The sequence below is a fragment of the Cheilinus undulatus genome, linkage group 6 (genome assembly GCF_018320785.1).
Source record: "Cheilinus undulatus linkage group 6, ASM1832078v1, whole genome shotgun sequence".
NCBI lineage: Eukaryota > Metazoa > Chordata > Actinopteri > Labriformes > Labridae > Cheilinus > Cheilinus undulatus.
In genome coordinates, this window is record NC_054870.1 from 45,676,476 (window position 1) to 45,690,644 (window position 14,169).

The 14,169-nt window shown below is 38.2% G+C and overlaps 1 protein-coding gene across 1 annotated transcript in view; it reads right to left on the reverse strand.

Annotated features, from left to right (window-relative positions):
* Nucleotides 1-14,169, reverse strand: part of eys (eyes shut homolog) — a 425,152-nt gene that overhangs the window by 349,275 nt on the left and 61,708 nt on the right. Inside the window, exon 7 of the mRNA XM_041789003.1 lies at nucleotides 10,553-10,712. Within this exon, the coding sequence (XP_041644937.1) occupies nucleotides 10,553-10,712 (160 nt within the window). The remainder of the gene's footprint in view (nucleotides 1-10,552; nucleotides 10,713-14,169) is intronic.

Sequence of the window (14,169 nt, forward strand, 5' to 3'; positions counted from 1 at the left end):
TCTACTGGAGTGGAAACTGAGCTGAAATAACTAGTTTTAGTCTAGTTTGTTGTTCTGTTGTAGCTCATAGACCAAAATAACTGTCAGACACACTGAGTTAGAAGAGCACATAGCCAAAGTTTTCATTGCAAAATAGTTCCAAACTCAGAAGCTTTCTGGGTGGAAAATAAAATGCTTCAAACATTTTTGAAATAGCATACAATAAGTCAACATTGTTTTTTGGCACATTTTTACCTAAAACTCACTAAATTAGTTGGAGCTGCTGTACCCATTGGTAGTGCCGTATAGCCCAGCTTCCCAAAGGGTGTCATGCTTAAAAAGGCAATGTTCACTGAAATCACTGGAGGTTAATGCCACGGCTAAAGTGGCCTGGAAGTGCAACACAAAATTACAAAGTCTAAAACACTTCTACAACGCTTAAAGCAGATTAACATCTACCAAATCATTTTTACATTTCATAAAATAAATGTACATTAGCAAAACACTTTTAGAAATGACTAATCAAATTTTCTTAAAAAAAAAAAAAAAGTACAAAAAAATCCAATACAAAACCAAACCTGCAAAACATGAAACAAATCTACGAAGAGCGATACAAAATTACAAAGTCTGAAACACTTTTCACAGAAACATTTTTCATATTTCATAAAACAAATTTTCAATTTTAAAAATACATTTAATATTTTAAATTTAGATCTTACAAAACAAATTTACAAAACACAAAACACTTTGACATGAGTTGAGAGAAACCTCCAAGTTGTAGAAAACATTTATAACTTCTGAAAAAAATTTACAAACAACAGTGCACTATGGAAATGCTGGAAGTGACATAAGTTTCGAGTTTCAAGCTTTGTAAACGTTTTCAGACCTTGTAATTTTGTACTGCACTTCCAGGCCACCGTACAATACTATTGCCAAGTTCCTCATACAACCCAACTTCAAAAATACTGAAATATCTCTTTAACAACAGACAGAATAAATTTCAAAGTAAAAGCAGAAGAAAAAGGTACTTACACAGAGAAAGCAACTAAACTGGAACTGAGTCATTTTGTACATGCACTCTTGCATGATATCTTAATTGGAGATGCACCAACTGTGCAAATTAGGGCCTACGCTGATACATAAGTTAGCTGATTACTTCTTTTAGTGTAAGACTCCTAGTAAAACAACACTTTCTCTAATGTTTTAGCATGGAAACAGTTCAGAATTTGTCTAGCTGGTCCCTTCTTCTACCCTTGTATTTGATTCTGCAAGACACCAGACACTAGCATAAAATTGATTGGACAAAACAAACACTGGCAACTAATTTCTTTTCATTCCTCCCTTATTTGGCTGATGGCAGATGTACACAGGACTGATATCAGCCTATACCAATATTAAAACAATGCATTGGTGCATCCATAACACTGTATTCACAGATTAAACATGTAAAAACTGTTTCTTACCTCTAGGTCCTGGTTTCACACTCACGAAGCAGTGTAGCACTGCAGAACTGTTAAGGAATGTTTTACACATAAACTTATAATTTTGAAATACAAACATTTGATTGTAAATTGTATTAATTATAATCAACGTGATTAATCCCAATTTTAAAATGTGATCTTTTGACAGTGCTACTACATGCATTTAAAGAGAAGAGTGTGTATGAATGTGACCAGGCTGACAGTTTTTATGCCATGAAAAGTAAAGCCCTCCAACATGAAAACCTGAATGCCGGGGCCTGAGTAATGTATCCTGAGTTATGATCTATGATAGACTACAGTGGGGTTTCAGGGCGAAGCTTGAAATTAAATTGGCCTTTCTATGCTGCCAGGCTGGAAATTCCAAAGGAAAAATCCCAAGACGCCAGAAAATGATGAATTCTATCAGTCACTAAGACCTGCCATGGTGCAAGAGACAATTTTCCATTACTGAAGTGGCACCAGATCTCAGCTTTGAACAGAGAGTGGGGGGGTTCTTGTTCATGTAGTGCTATGTAAGGGCTTATCTGAGTGACAGGTGAGTGTGTCAGGACTTAAAGCTAGATGGGGAATATGCTTCAGGCCAGAGCAGGAGAGAACTGGGGGAAAAACACATTCACTGGTTGTTTCACCAACAGGGCAAGGACAGAATCATACTGTTGAATACAGCTGTATCTGGTAAATACAATGTAGGCCCATTATGGAGCATGTTGTGTTCTTTTTTCCATTTCAAAATGGATGAAAAGAGAGCATACATAGGTCGAATAAACATTTTTTAAAAAGCAGCAAGACCACAAGACTGAATTGACTGCCATTACTTTCACACAATAAACAAAACAACACAAAGTCAGGACATGAGCACACTCATGAAAGACAAAGAGGCATGAAAGATGCTCTAACACCAGAGTGGTGCAGACGAGTATTACATGTGACTGACAGGTGTGTTTTGTTGCCCAGGTGTGTCCTATTACACTGATTATTAAAACAATAAATAGTGCTGAATGTCTACACTCAGTTTCAGATTTAGGTTTTGTCCGTGCAGACTGCCTTTATAGTTGAGAGGTGTAACCAACATGAAAACCAGAGAGCTGTCTATGGGGGAAAAAATGAGCGATTGTGAAGCTGAAAGAAGATGGAAAATCAATCAGCGCCATTGATCAAACATTGACCATAGCCAGTACAACCATTTGGACCATCCTGAAGAAGCAAGAAACCACTGGTGTCAGTAACAGACGTGAAATGGTTAAAGCAAGGGAAACAGCAGCAGTTGACAACAGCAACATGGTCAAAGCTGTAAAATAAGCCCCTAAAACAATTGTTAGTGGCATCAGTAACACCCTCCAGAGGACAGGAGTAAAGGCAACCTCATTAAGTGACTGCCAGCTGATTTGCTCTAAGCATGCTATTGGCTAATTCCTCTCATGCTTGCTTGGCTATGCTCTACCTCTGTCTCTGGAAGCTGCTCTTGCAACCCTCCTCCACCCCAGCTCCTCCTTCATTCTGCTTCTGAGTTGATTGATGTCCTTCTATTGCCATTGATGCCAGCTCTGCTCTGGGGTTTTTACTGCTTCTTTCCCTGCCTTATGCTTTCTATGTAGGCTCATGGAAGGGCATGGGGATCCCAGAGGAGTCCCACCACCACAAAAATAACAACTTAAGTGCAAACTAATAACTGCTAATAAAGAAAAATATTTATAGCTGGAATTGCAAACCATGTGTTTCTTGACAAAGTGGTACTGACTGAAATAAAGTTACATAGAAAGTCATGTTAAAAGCAGAAAATTCACTTCTTTGGTCAGCTTTTCATTGAAAACATGTAAACATTTGAGAGATACCACTGCGGTAATGGCGGCTCTTCAACTTCCATTTTCCTCAAGATTTGTCAACACCATCAAGTGGGAATTCATCAACCACACTGGTAGCTGGGAGGATGACAAAATTGACATTTGGACAAAGATGGCACTAGACAGAAGTGCACAGCTGCATAGAAACTGCATGTTTGAGCCTTTACTGAGTAAGAGACTACAGTCTGAAAAGAAATAATGTCAAAGGAAGTTGAAATGGCCAGTCATCTTCCTCCGGAGATGTAACAACCATAAGTGTGTTTCACTCGAGTAGGAGTTGCTTGTGAAAACAATTACAGCATCTTATTTAAAAGAAGGCTGGTGGACTACATTTCACTTTGTTCCAAAGCAGTCTCCACTCACATCACATCTGATTTTGCATTTCCAACAATGTACTATCTTTATAAGCATGGTAGATAAAATAAATCACCCCTAAATCTCATAATATGAACCAACCCTGTAGTTTTTGTGTCTCTCTCTGGTCCCTTAGATCAGTTTACATTGACAGCTTAACAAGTTTTGTCCATGTTTAGAGTTGGCAGCTAATTAGGAAGCCCTCTGCAAGTGTGCTTGGATTAAATTCTATCAACACAGCCAGTCTTAGAAATGTCAAGCAGGCGAGGCTTCTTGTATGCAAGACTCAAAGTTAGAACTTCAACAAGAGCACGATCCTTGAAAAAGATAGAAAGATATTCAGTAGTAGATTGGAATTTTGTTGCTTTATTGTTTAAACTTAAACAGATCAAAAACATGTCTCTCGACTAAAGGATGTGGTCTTTTACAAAGACAGCAGAGCTACAACAACAGTTAAAGCACAAATACATTAAATATGTTTATATAATTGATCACCGCGGGGGTTTCTGATTTCCCTGTCTGCCTCCACATTGTTGTCAGAGGTCGGGGTCAGTTATAGTGCAGCAGCCTTATGGCCAGCTGTCATTCAGTCTTATGAGACATTAATCAAAGCTGATTCTTGCAAACATGGAGGTTTTGGTCCTAACTCTGACGGGTAACGAGCATCCTGCTGCCCTGCTGACCCACCTGCAATCAATGAACAATATCAGAGGTCTCAAATTAACCTGAATGTGACCCCTTTATAAACCACTCTCAGATATGACAGGCTGCAGATGTGATATGTAGGACAACTAGCAAATACAGCTATAGGAATTTACATTACTGCAATTCCAAATTTTGAATCTTTTATCTCTTTTTTAAACATTTTTGTTTGACTTTTTTTCTTTCTTTCTGCTAACCCTTTAACATCTTATGACTCCATTTCTCTTCTTTACTGTTGTCTTCACGCGGTTTCTGTCATAAATGGCATTCTCCCTCATTTTTCTCTCTTTTTTTGAGTGTTCAAATAAGAGATAGTAAAATCATGGCATTTGGCAACATTTACTATTTCAGCTAAGGATTTTCCACTAAATGAACCTACCTTTGTTTAGCTTGCATGACTAGCCACAATTAAACTAATAGTGAAATGTCACATTAAGGCTGTCAAATTACGGCACTGATCACAAAAAGACTAAAGTCCAAAATTAAAGCATTACATTTCTTTAAATTTCAGTTATCACATGCTTTTATTGTTCTTTTTTTAATTTTAGGGGGAACTGTAAAGCTATCATGTCACTGAATGCTACTCAAAATAGCATCTCTTTCCTCTCACAGTGATGGAAAATAAGGACAACACTATGGCCTGGTATGTCTCATTTCACTTTTAAGACTAATCTGCACCATTTGATTTCAACAACTTTATTTTTCATTAACCACTCTCCTTAACTATTACCTTTTTTTATTTCCAATCTGTAGCAAGTAGGGGTGTGACGAGACCCTAATCTCACGAGACAAGACAATACAAGGCGAGGTTTAGGAAAATGTGTCTTTTATACAGCTGAAAGTCACAATACAAAGCAATCCAGGTCTATTCAGAAATGTTGAGACTAATCCTCTTGTACTAAATAGGCTGTCAGTGCTTAAATACAGTAAATCTTGTGTAACTGACTCAAAACTGTAATTCACCAGCACTTCAAATCTAGTCTTCATACATTTTGCACTCAATACTCCAATTGAAGAAAATAATACAGGCATTTAGACTATTTTGGGAGTACTAAAAACTGTTTAGAACTCAAATATAAAAAGCTGCATCATTAAAATTTAAATAGTCATTCATTGCCGTATTTAAATCACTCAAAAGAAATCTTTCCTTCAGTAACAAATTTGCTATAATTTACAGAAATAGGTTATTTTATCCATTTGTGTTCTTTTTGTGTAATTTGAGCTTTGAAAGTCTCAGACATGACACACGGATGAGCAAATCTGTGTGTGTTAGTGAGTGTGTCTCTGCTCTACTGTCAGACAACAAAAAGGGAGATATATCAGGGACTATAACTTCAGTTTTTGGAGTTAGATGTTTGCTCTATAGCGTTTAGTTAAATCTAACTGCTGCAGTATACAATGGGCCATGGCGCTTCATGTGTGAAGTCAGTGACTGATGTTAGTGCAGCCATCAGCTGATCGATGAACGACTGACACACAGTGAGATGTGAATAAAACACTTCAAAGCAGCAATTGAATCAAAGTTAAAGCAAAAAATATTAACACTGTGAGTGAGTCTGTGAGCGTACATGATCCAAACAGCTGCGTTTAATAATTTTACACTGTTAGGATGAACTTATCCAGGAGGAGGTGTCGTGTAGTGGTAGCTTCAGTGATGACAAAAACGGGTATCTTTCAAGCTGCAACATTTACTGTTTCAAGGTGGCACAGAAAAAAGGAAGAAAGTCACACATGCGGGCTTCTGCACCGCTGCTTCAAAACATTGTCAAGCTAGCAACATCAACACATGACATGTCTCCTTATGTGACTTCCAAATAAAAGCACTTCAAAATAAAAGCACTTCCTTTTTAGTGTTAAATGTATGATTCTAACCACAGAGCTCAGTAGGCTCTTTACTTATCAGTGTAAACAATAAAACAGTTACTTTTACCACCTGTTATGCCTTATTTTACAAAGTAAATTTGAAATCTTGTATTTTGTAACCTTTCACAGGAAACAATTCCCAACAGGAGGAGTGGTGTCACATTTTGACATTGTCACACCCCTCGTGGTTAAGTCATTTTAATCTACAGTTAAGCTACTGTAATTACGTAGCTGAATTTCTTTATTTTCTATCAAATGAAAAGCAGTTTTTTTTTTTCAAACAGGGAGTAGAATACCTTTATTTCATAAAAGGATTTATTACAAAGGAAAGAGGTAACAAAACAGTTTCCCTAGAAAATCTGCTGATGACCCTAAATGTACTTTAACACTGAAAGAGACAAAACTGGAACTACTGAAAAGAGTAAATTCTGCCACATTACCTGGTATCAGGTAATCAGCAGTGAGTCTTTATTCATATGTGCTCTTACATTCTTCTTAATATAGAACCGTATTAAACACTGCTCTTCTGCACTCTTAACACTGAACAAGATGCATACCACCTTCAGTGAGTCAGTGACAAGCACACTTCAGTTACTGGCTTGAACAAAGAGATCAGAGAACTAAAAATGTCGGGTATCAAGTGTATGGAAGGAGAAGATGCTAAAATATACAAAAGATCTATTTTTTTTTTGTTGGAAATGTCTCAATTTAAACACACTGCTCTCTTTCATCTCTGAACTTGAATTTGAATACAAATATACTGCTCATTTTCTTTAAAAGATAAAACCTTACAACTAGTCTAGATCTGAAAGTATAAAAATAACTAGAAATCTTGTATAAAATAAATAGTTCTTGTGCAAAAAAAGATGCACGCATTGCATGCATTGTTTGGCAGATGTTGCACTGTTTGCATCATTTTTTAAGAAAAGAAGACACTTTTGACCACTTTAGTCTGTTTTTTTGACTTCCTACTAGGAATTGATGGTAATACAGTAATACTGCATCCCATGGTATTCAAAAATAGCGATGGTATTGCTTTGATTACCATCACAAAGACAGTGCCATGTAATGAGTGACCATTTATAATAAATTCCACAGGTGTATGTGTCTTTTTCCACCAGCAGCACCATTGTCTGTGTATGAAGAGTCTTTAAATGTGAGGACAAAACTACTGTTGATATGGGGCCAGTTTTGCAAAAAGACTATTTCATCGAGTGTTAAGAACTATCAGTGATAGAGCAGCATGTGATTGAACTGATATATTGAACATGAGACCGAAAAAGAGGAAAACAAACCAAAAAAAAAAGCAACCAATATCTGCTAGTTTGAAAAATTAAGAATAAACACAACATAAAATGCAAATCAAAATATGTGCTTTTTAGAGCAGTGTGTCATATTTCTATTTCATTAGGATTAAGCCCTTTTCACACCGCCGTGCGGTAACTACCCTGAAAACCACCTCCCTGCCAGAGGAGTCCCCTGAAATGCCTAGCATTTTTTAAAGTGGCTGCTGCTGCTGTGGTACGAGGCAGCAATGACGTAGAGGTGCTTCGGTGAACATCACAGCAGAGCCCACCCACAAGTCCATCACACACCCGTCCCCAAAAACACGGTAGAGTACCTCACAATCTCTGTGTATTAACATGTATAATGTACTATAAAATGAAGGAAAAAATACGGTTCCGTCATCAAAATAATTCCCCCTAGAGAATATGTTTCAGTGGTTGGTTTCACAATTTTTCTTCTAGTTGTCTTTATACGAAGGTAGAGCCGTGTTGTAGAGCTTGGATACACCAACATTATGAGCTCCTCCATTGTTTGCTTGGACCCACAAAGATTGCTTTTTCTGGGTTCTCTCCCTCCTTCAAAGTGATTGGCTGCTGCCAGGTGGCTGCCGCCAGAAAGTTCAACATGCCGAACTCCGAGCGGCAGGGCAAAATCTGTGCGTGTTCACGTGGGCGGCAACCGCTTCTGGGTCCTACCACCGCGGTTAAAACCGCTTCCCGTCTGCCGCCTGTCCCTCATTTAAATGACTGGAGGCGGCAAGTTGCTGTGCAGCGGTGTGAAAAGGGCTTAACCGTAAAGACAGTTTAAATCGATAGCCGGTGCAGTGGTTACTCGTGCAAAATCCTAACTTGTTTTCATCAGTGAAGGATCCCAGACTGGCTCATGTTAAAACCACATTTGTCGTCTGTGTTCTCTACTTCTAGTGATCCGTGTCTTTATAATGTTTTATCAGTGGTAGTATCCTCAACCCTCTCTGCTTTCACATGCGGAGGCTTTTTAAAACCAACGCAGAGATGAGTAGAGGGAGAAAAATGCAGCAGGTCTCCTTCAGAGCCTTGAGGAAACTTTTCTTCCACGTGTGTTTAAAAATGCCGGCTACTTCCTCTTCTTCGTTGGTGGTTTTACAGCAGCTAGCAAACGTTTATCAACGTGGCTGCCATCAAGAAGGAAAGATTTTTTAATGGTTCAGACGTATTCGTTGTGGGGCTACGTCCCCCTGAAACATGACAAATACAAAAACTGTTACACCCCTAATGTTAATGGAGTGAACCAATTGGAGGCGGTTCTCAACTGAAATCAGTTCTTGATTCCCATCCCTAGTGCTTTTCAACCGTTTTTTTCCTAAAAGCGGGACCCAAATGAGGAAAAATCAACACCCTCTAATGAATCATTGCTAAAACTCTGAGGAAATAGGTCTACACATGTTTTTTCTTTCTAACAGACCTTTTTACAACCTTTATAATAAGTGTTTTGTCATGATTTGATTTAATATATGCTTATCTTATTCTGACAACCTCAAAGCAGACAAAACCTCGGCTCTCTGACCTCCTTAAGATCACAGACCACTCTGAGATCTCTGGCCTGGACTTGGACAAGTCCAAAAGTACAAAATAAAATTGAGATTATAGGAAAAACTGCGTTAAATTTCCTTGTTCTGTTTGACAGCATTTGGGAAACACTTTGAAACTAGAAAAGCACTCAGAGAGCGCAGACCTCCGCCATCAGCCCTATCTCCCAATAGTGTAGAATCCTTGAAAAACATTCCTGGATCCAGACGGTGATCTGGATCACTCCCAAAATCTAACTCGCCGATTACTCCTTCCCCGGTGGGATGGAGACACAGTGAGGCAAAGCATTGGCTTCGCTACATGTGGAAGTCATGGCAGAGGGTGAATATTTCTCTATTCCTCCCAGCATTATGAGTATTCTCACTACAATTCTCTGTCTTTCTCTCTGTTACGCTCCAACTTGTTTCCTCAACCGGGCGTGTGTCTTACAAACTCTATAAACTCCAAAACTTTGAAAAAGTTACTCATGTCCACAATTTCCTAGTGTAAAGTGGTAACAGCGCAAACCTCTGCCATTAGCCCTATCTCCCAATAGTATAGAATCCTTTAAAAAATTCCTGGATCCAGACGGTGATCCGGATCAGTCCCAAAATCTAATCAGTTCTTCCTTATGCCATTTCTGACATTTCCTGAAAATTTCATGAAAATCCATCCATGACTTTTTGAATTATGTTGCTAAAAAACAAACAAACAAACAAACAAACCCACCTGATCACATAACCTTCTTGGCGGAGGTAAAAATTACTTTTTCATAGGGGGGCTAATAATGCTGTACTCATCTGCTAATGTTAGGTTGATAATTAATGTCTATAGATAATCAAGGGCAGTATTTTACCATCTTAAATGATAAATTATGAATGATCACAGTATCTCTTATTTTAGGTATGCTCAATGGGATGACCTTCCATGACAAGACAGCAAGATTAAAAAGCCTTTCTTTAGGAAAACTTTAAATGTGATGTTAAATCTTAATAGGCATCTGTAAGCCAATCAAAACTAATATAACCAAAGCACAACTGCATTCATGTTTCCTATGATACATGATCTGTGGAATAAACAGCTCACTCATGACTTGTTTTATTGACATTTTTATGTAATCTGCCTTAAAACACCCATGGTAGGGATGTATAATTCATGGCTTACTCTCAGCATGTGAGCTCTTTATCAAATGTCTTGCATGAGACTGCAGATTCACCGTTTTAAAGATGTTAAATATTCAGAAAATGACCCTCTCATATATTTATATTTAGGGCAATCTGCATTCACAGCATCCAGGGGATTTTCAAAGAATAAAATTTCAAAACAGCACCTATGCAGGTCATGTTTTCCCCCGAGCATCAGTCATTTCTTGCTCCATGACCAACCTACCAAAAGGGTTTGTACACCTCTATCCATATTCTGTGAATTCCTGCCAACAGACAGACGGACAGACAGATGGAGAGGGGCAAAAACAGATAATGAAGCAACCATATCTCACCTGCGAAGCCGAGGGGGCACTTGCAGGTGAATTGCGGGGGAGAGGAAGGCTGACTCGTTGTAATGCATGTGGCTCCATTCAAGCAGCTGTTGGGATTCATCAGGCAGGCATCACCTACATACTGACAAAATTCTCCAATCCATCCGGGGGCACAAACACACTGCAGGCGGGAAAACAGAACAAGATTTGTTTGGTCAGGGTACAGCACAGTATACATGAACTTATCAGAATGTATGAGGTTAGCAAGAACTTTCTCCACCTTTATTCTGTCAGCCAGTATTTGGTGAGTGCATGAGCCACATTCCCTTCTAAAGCTGGTAACACATTGTCATGTCCTAAAAATTAACACATTAAGTCTTGGTAGTTTTATTAAAGGTATCAGTCTTAAAATCACCCAGAAATCATCAGTATAGGCTCCTAGGAAACGTTGGGTTCTGCTCAGAGTACCAGGCTTTTAACATAGGCAGCAGCTGACAGATCACTGGGATAACTGTGTTTTTATTCAAGGAATCAACATGTGGACCAGGGATCATTTGAATCTTGTGGTGTTTATTTTCAGCTATTATTTAGTTATAGTTATTTGTTAAGTTTGTGCATTTTAAGGCCAGTCTAGGGTAGGGCATTACAAATAAGCTTTGGCTTTAAAGGGGACATATCCCACCCCTTTTCCACCTTTAACACATTCATCTGTGGTTCTAAATGAAATGTATGTACATGCTTTCAATATCTAATTTGTAACAAGAGCCACAAGAGGGTGATTTTCCTCTCTTGCTGTAAATACCAGCTCAGAAAACAGTCAGTTTTGGTGTGTCCCTTTAAATGCAGATTATCACAGGCTGAGGACAGAGATCTGAGGTCCTCTATGGTCTCACACAGGCCACGAACCCTGGCCTCCGCATCCCTCTGTACCCCTCTTTGCAGCCTCACACCTTTGTCTCCTGCCCAGTTCGGTTCTGCAATCAAGTCTTGCCCTGTGACTCATTACGATGATATTAATGGTTTCCCCAGAGACGAGGCCTCCCCTCCTCCTCAGTGACTTCAGCATGCCTTCACTGGCAGCAGCTTGGGTACCGGGCTTGAAGTCTGACAACAGGGACTCAGGATCTCGAGAGGCATATGGTGATTCAAGAGTGGCCACAACCCAGACGCATATGCCTGAAGTACTATAAATATTTCCTTCAATAGTTATTTTCCTTCTTTATCTGATTATGAAGAGAGCTAAAGTCTGGCAGAGCAGGAGTCTGTTTATCAGTAAGAAACATGTTTCACATCAATTGTCAATAAAGTTTATCCAAGACGTCTCATTAATAAGTGGTTTGATTAGTGTTTTAAGATATTTTCCTGAAGTTACACCAAGTAAATATGCCATTTTACTTTCTTTATGACACTCGACAAGAATCTGTGTTAATAAAAGACGGAGATCACAATCAGATGAAATATGGGTAAGATACACAAGCTAATAAGTAATTTTCCAGCCTTATGCCCTATTTGCATGGGGTCAGTATTACCCATGGACCTCTGGTAATTTGTAATAACTGCACTGGGTGCCTGTGTTTTTAATCCTGTGTGAATGGATCATGTCTGTATTTGCAGAGTAAAAATTCCAGGGGAAGTAACCAACCATATTTCAGCACACAGAGGACCACAGGCAATAATAATCCCGTTCCCATCATCTCCGAATTTAGGATGGTAATAATGTTTTTTATGGTCTGTGTGGCTTTAACTGACATAAAAAGAGAGGCTGCATAGGTTAACCAAGTTATGACACATATGGGTTAGAAATAGTGCTTCTCTTTTTCTTCAGATTATGTGTAAAAGTGGCTTTTTTTATGTATTTTGACCGATAATCTCACGTTGTAGTTTGTTTAACCCCCAGGCATAAGTTTAATTTACTACCCTTTAAAGTCATTAAGGACAAAAATGTTCATTTCCAAAAAACCACTATAAAAACTTAATCGATTAATATTTTTTCCTGCATTTTTTTGCATAAATCTCTTAAACAACTTCAGCTGTGCTCAAAACTACCAAACATTCAATCATTTCGAGGATTTTAACCCTTTAAATCCCAGTTTGACAACTTAAAGTCAATGTTGTTTTTCATGAAAAAAGCAAAAAAAAGTGTTCTTTTCCTTAAACCAAATGTTGCATGGCTGGGGCATTATTTCTAAATCCAGCTTACATATGTCAATGATTATTCAAAATATTGACTTTGGTGCATTATTATTTTTTGTGTAGCATCAGATTTCAAATTTACCCTTTCGAGTCATTAAGGGCAAAAACGTCCACTTCCAAAAATGGCTATAAAAATAGCATACATTCATAATTTTTTCTACTTTTTTTGATGAAATCTTTTGATCAACTTCAGTTCTGACCAAAACAATCAAATATCAAATAAATTCCAGGATTTTAACCCTTTAAATACCAGTTTGATTACAGGATAGTATTATTTAAAAAAAAAAAAAAAAAAAAAAAAACACACACACACAAAACAGTAATTATTTTTTCTGATAAGTAATGCTGGGGTGTGGGGTGTTTTTTAAATTAGTCCTGGCTATGTCAAAGATTAGCCAAAATACTGACTTGATGCATTATTAGTTTTTGTGTTAGATTCAATCTAAAATTTACTATCCTCTCAAGTGACTCCCATTGAAACCACAATTTTTTGATCTCATAGCCACTGAGCCAAAACAGGGGGTGCTGGGGTGGAGGTAGGTTGAAAGCGAGTCCACAGTGCTTATCTAGACAGCAGGCGATTGCAGCTGAGAAAGAGACCAGAAATCTTGCATCCTAAATAGACCACTAATTTAGGAGGATGTAAGTCATGTGATTTGATTAAGATGCGTGCGTAATGATTGCACTTGAGATTATCCACAGAAATAACTCACCGGCTTCGTTGCATTTATTTAAACTCTGCTGCCCAAATGTGCAACTGCCCTCTGCACTAAATCCTACAGTCTCTCTCTGCCAGTACCTGACCTTATATCAGTATCATTTAGCCATACATTGCATGCATAACACAATTTATGATCTGAAAGTGTCGCTCAACATTCAGTGGTTAGATTACAACAGCTGATATGCACGAGGAGGATTTTTATGAATGCATAACCATCCCAAATGTATAGACCCCTGAATAACATCAACTGCACAAAGGGCGATTAAAAGTAACAGGAGAGGTTCATATTTAACATTAGACTTCTCCATATCTCAGACATTAACGGGAGGGAAGCTCGACTTTCGCTCTCCCCCACTTCAAATGCATAATGGGAGGTTTAGAGGAGATACTTCACAAGCTTATTAGTCATGGACTGTTTACTATAGATCTGAAAAACATTAAAATATATCTTTGTATGGAGAGAGTGAAGAAACACTTAAGCAAATGCTGTCCATTGTATAATCTGATTATCAGTATGTATAGGACGCATGCAGGAACAGAACAGGATGTGCACAACATTGCATTTCTTGTATGAACTTTAGAAATAAAAATGCACTGTGCATTTTCATTGAGCCATGCAGCATCCTCATGATTTCCTTCAGAAGTGTCCATAAATTTGAGTGCATTACCCATGCTAAGTCCTCACACCAAACACTGACATCAGGGGTTAATTCAGAAATCATCA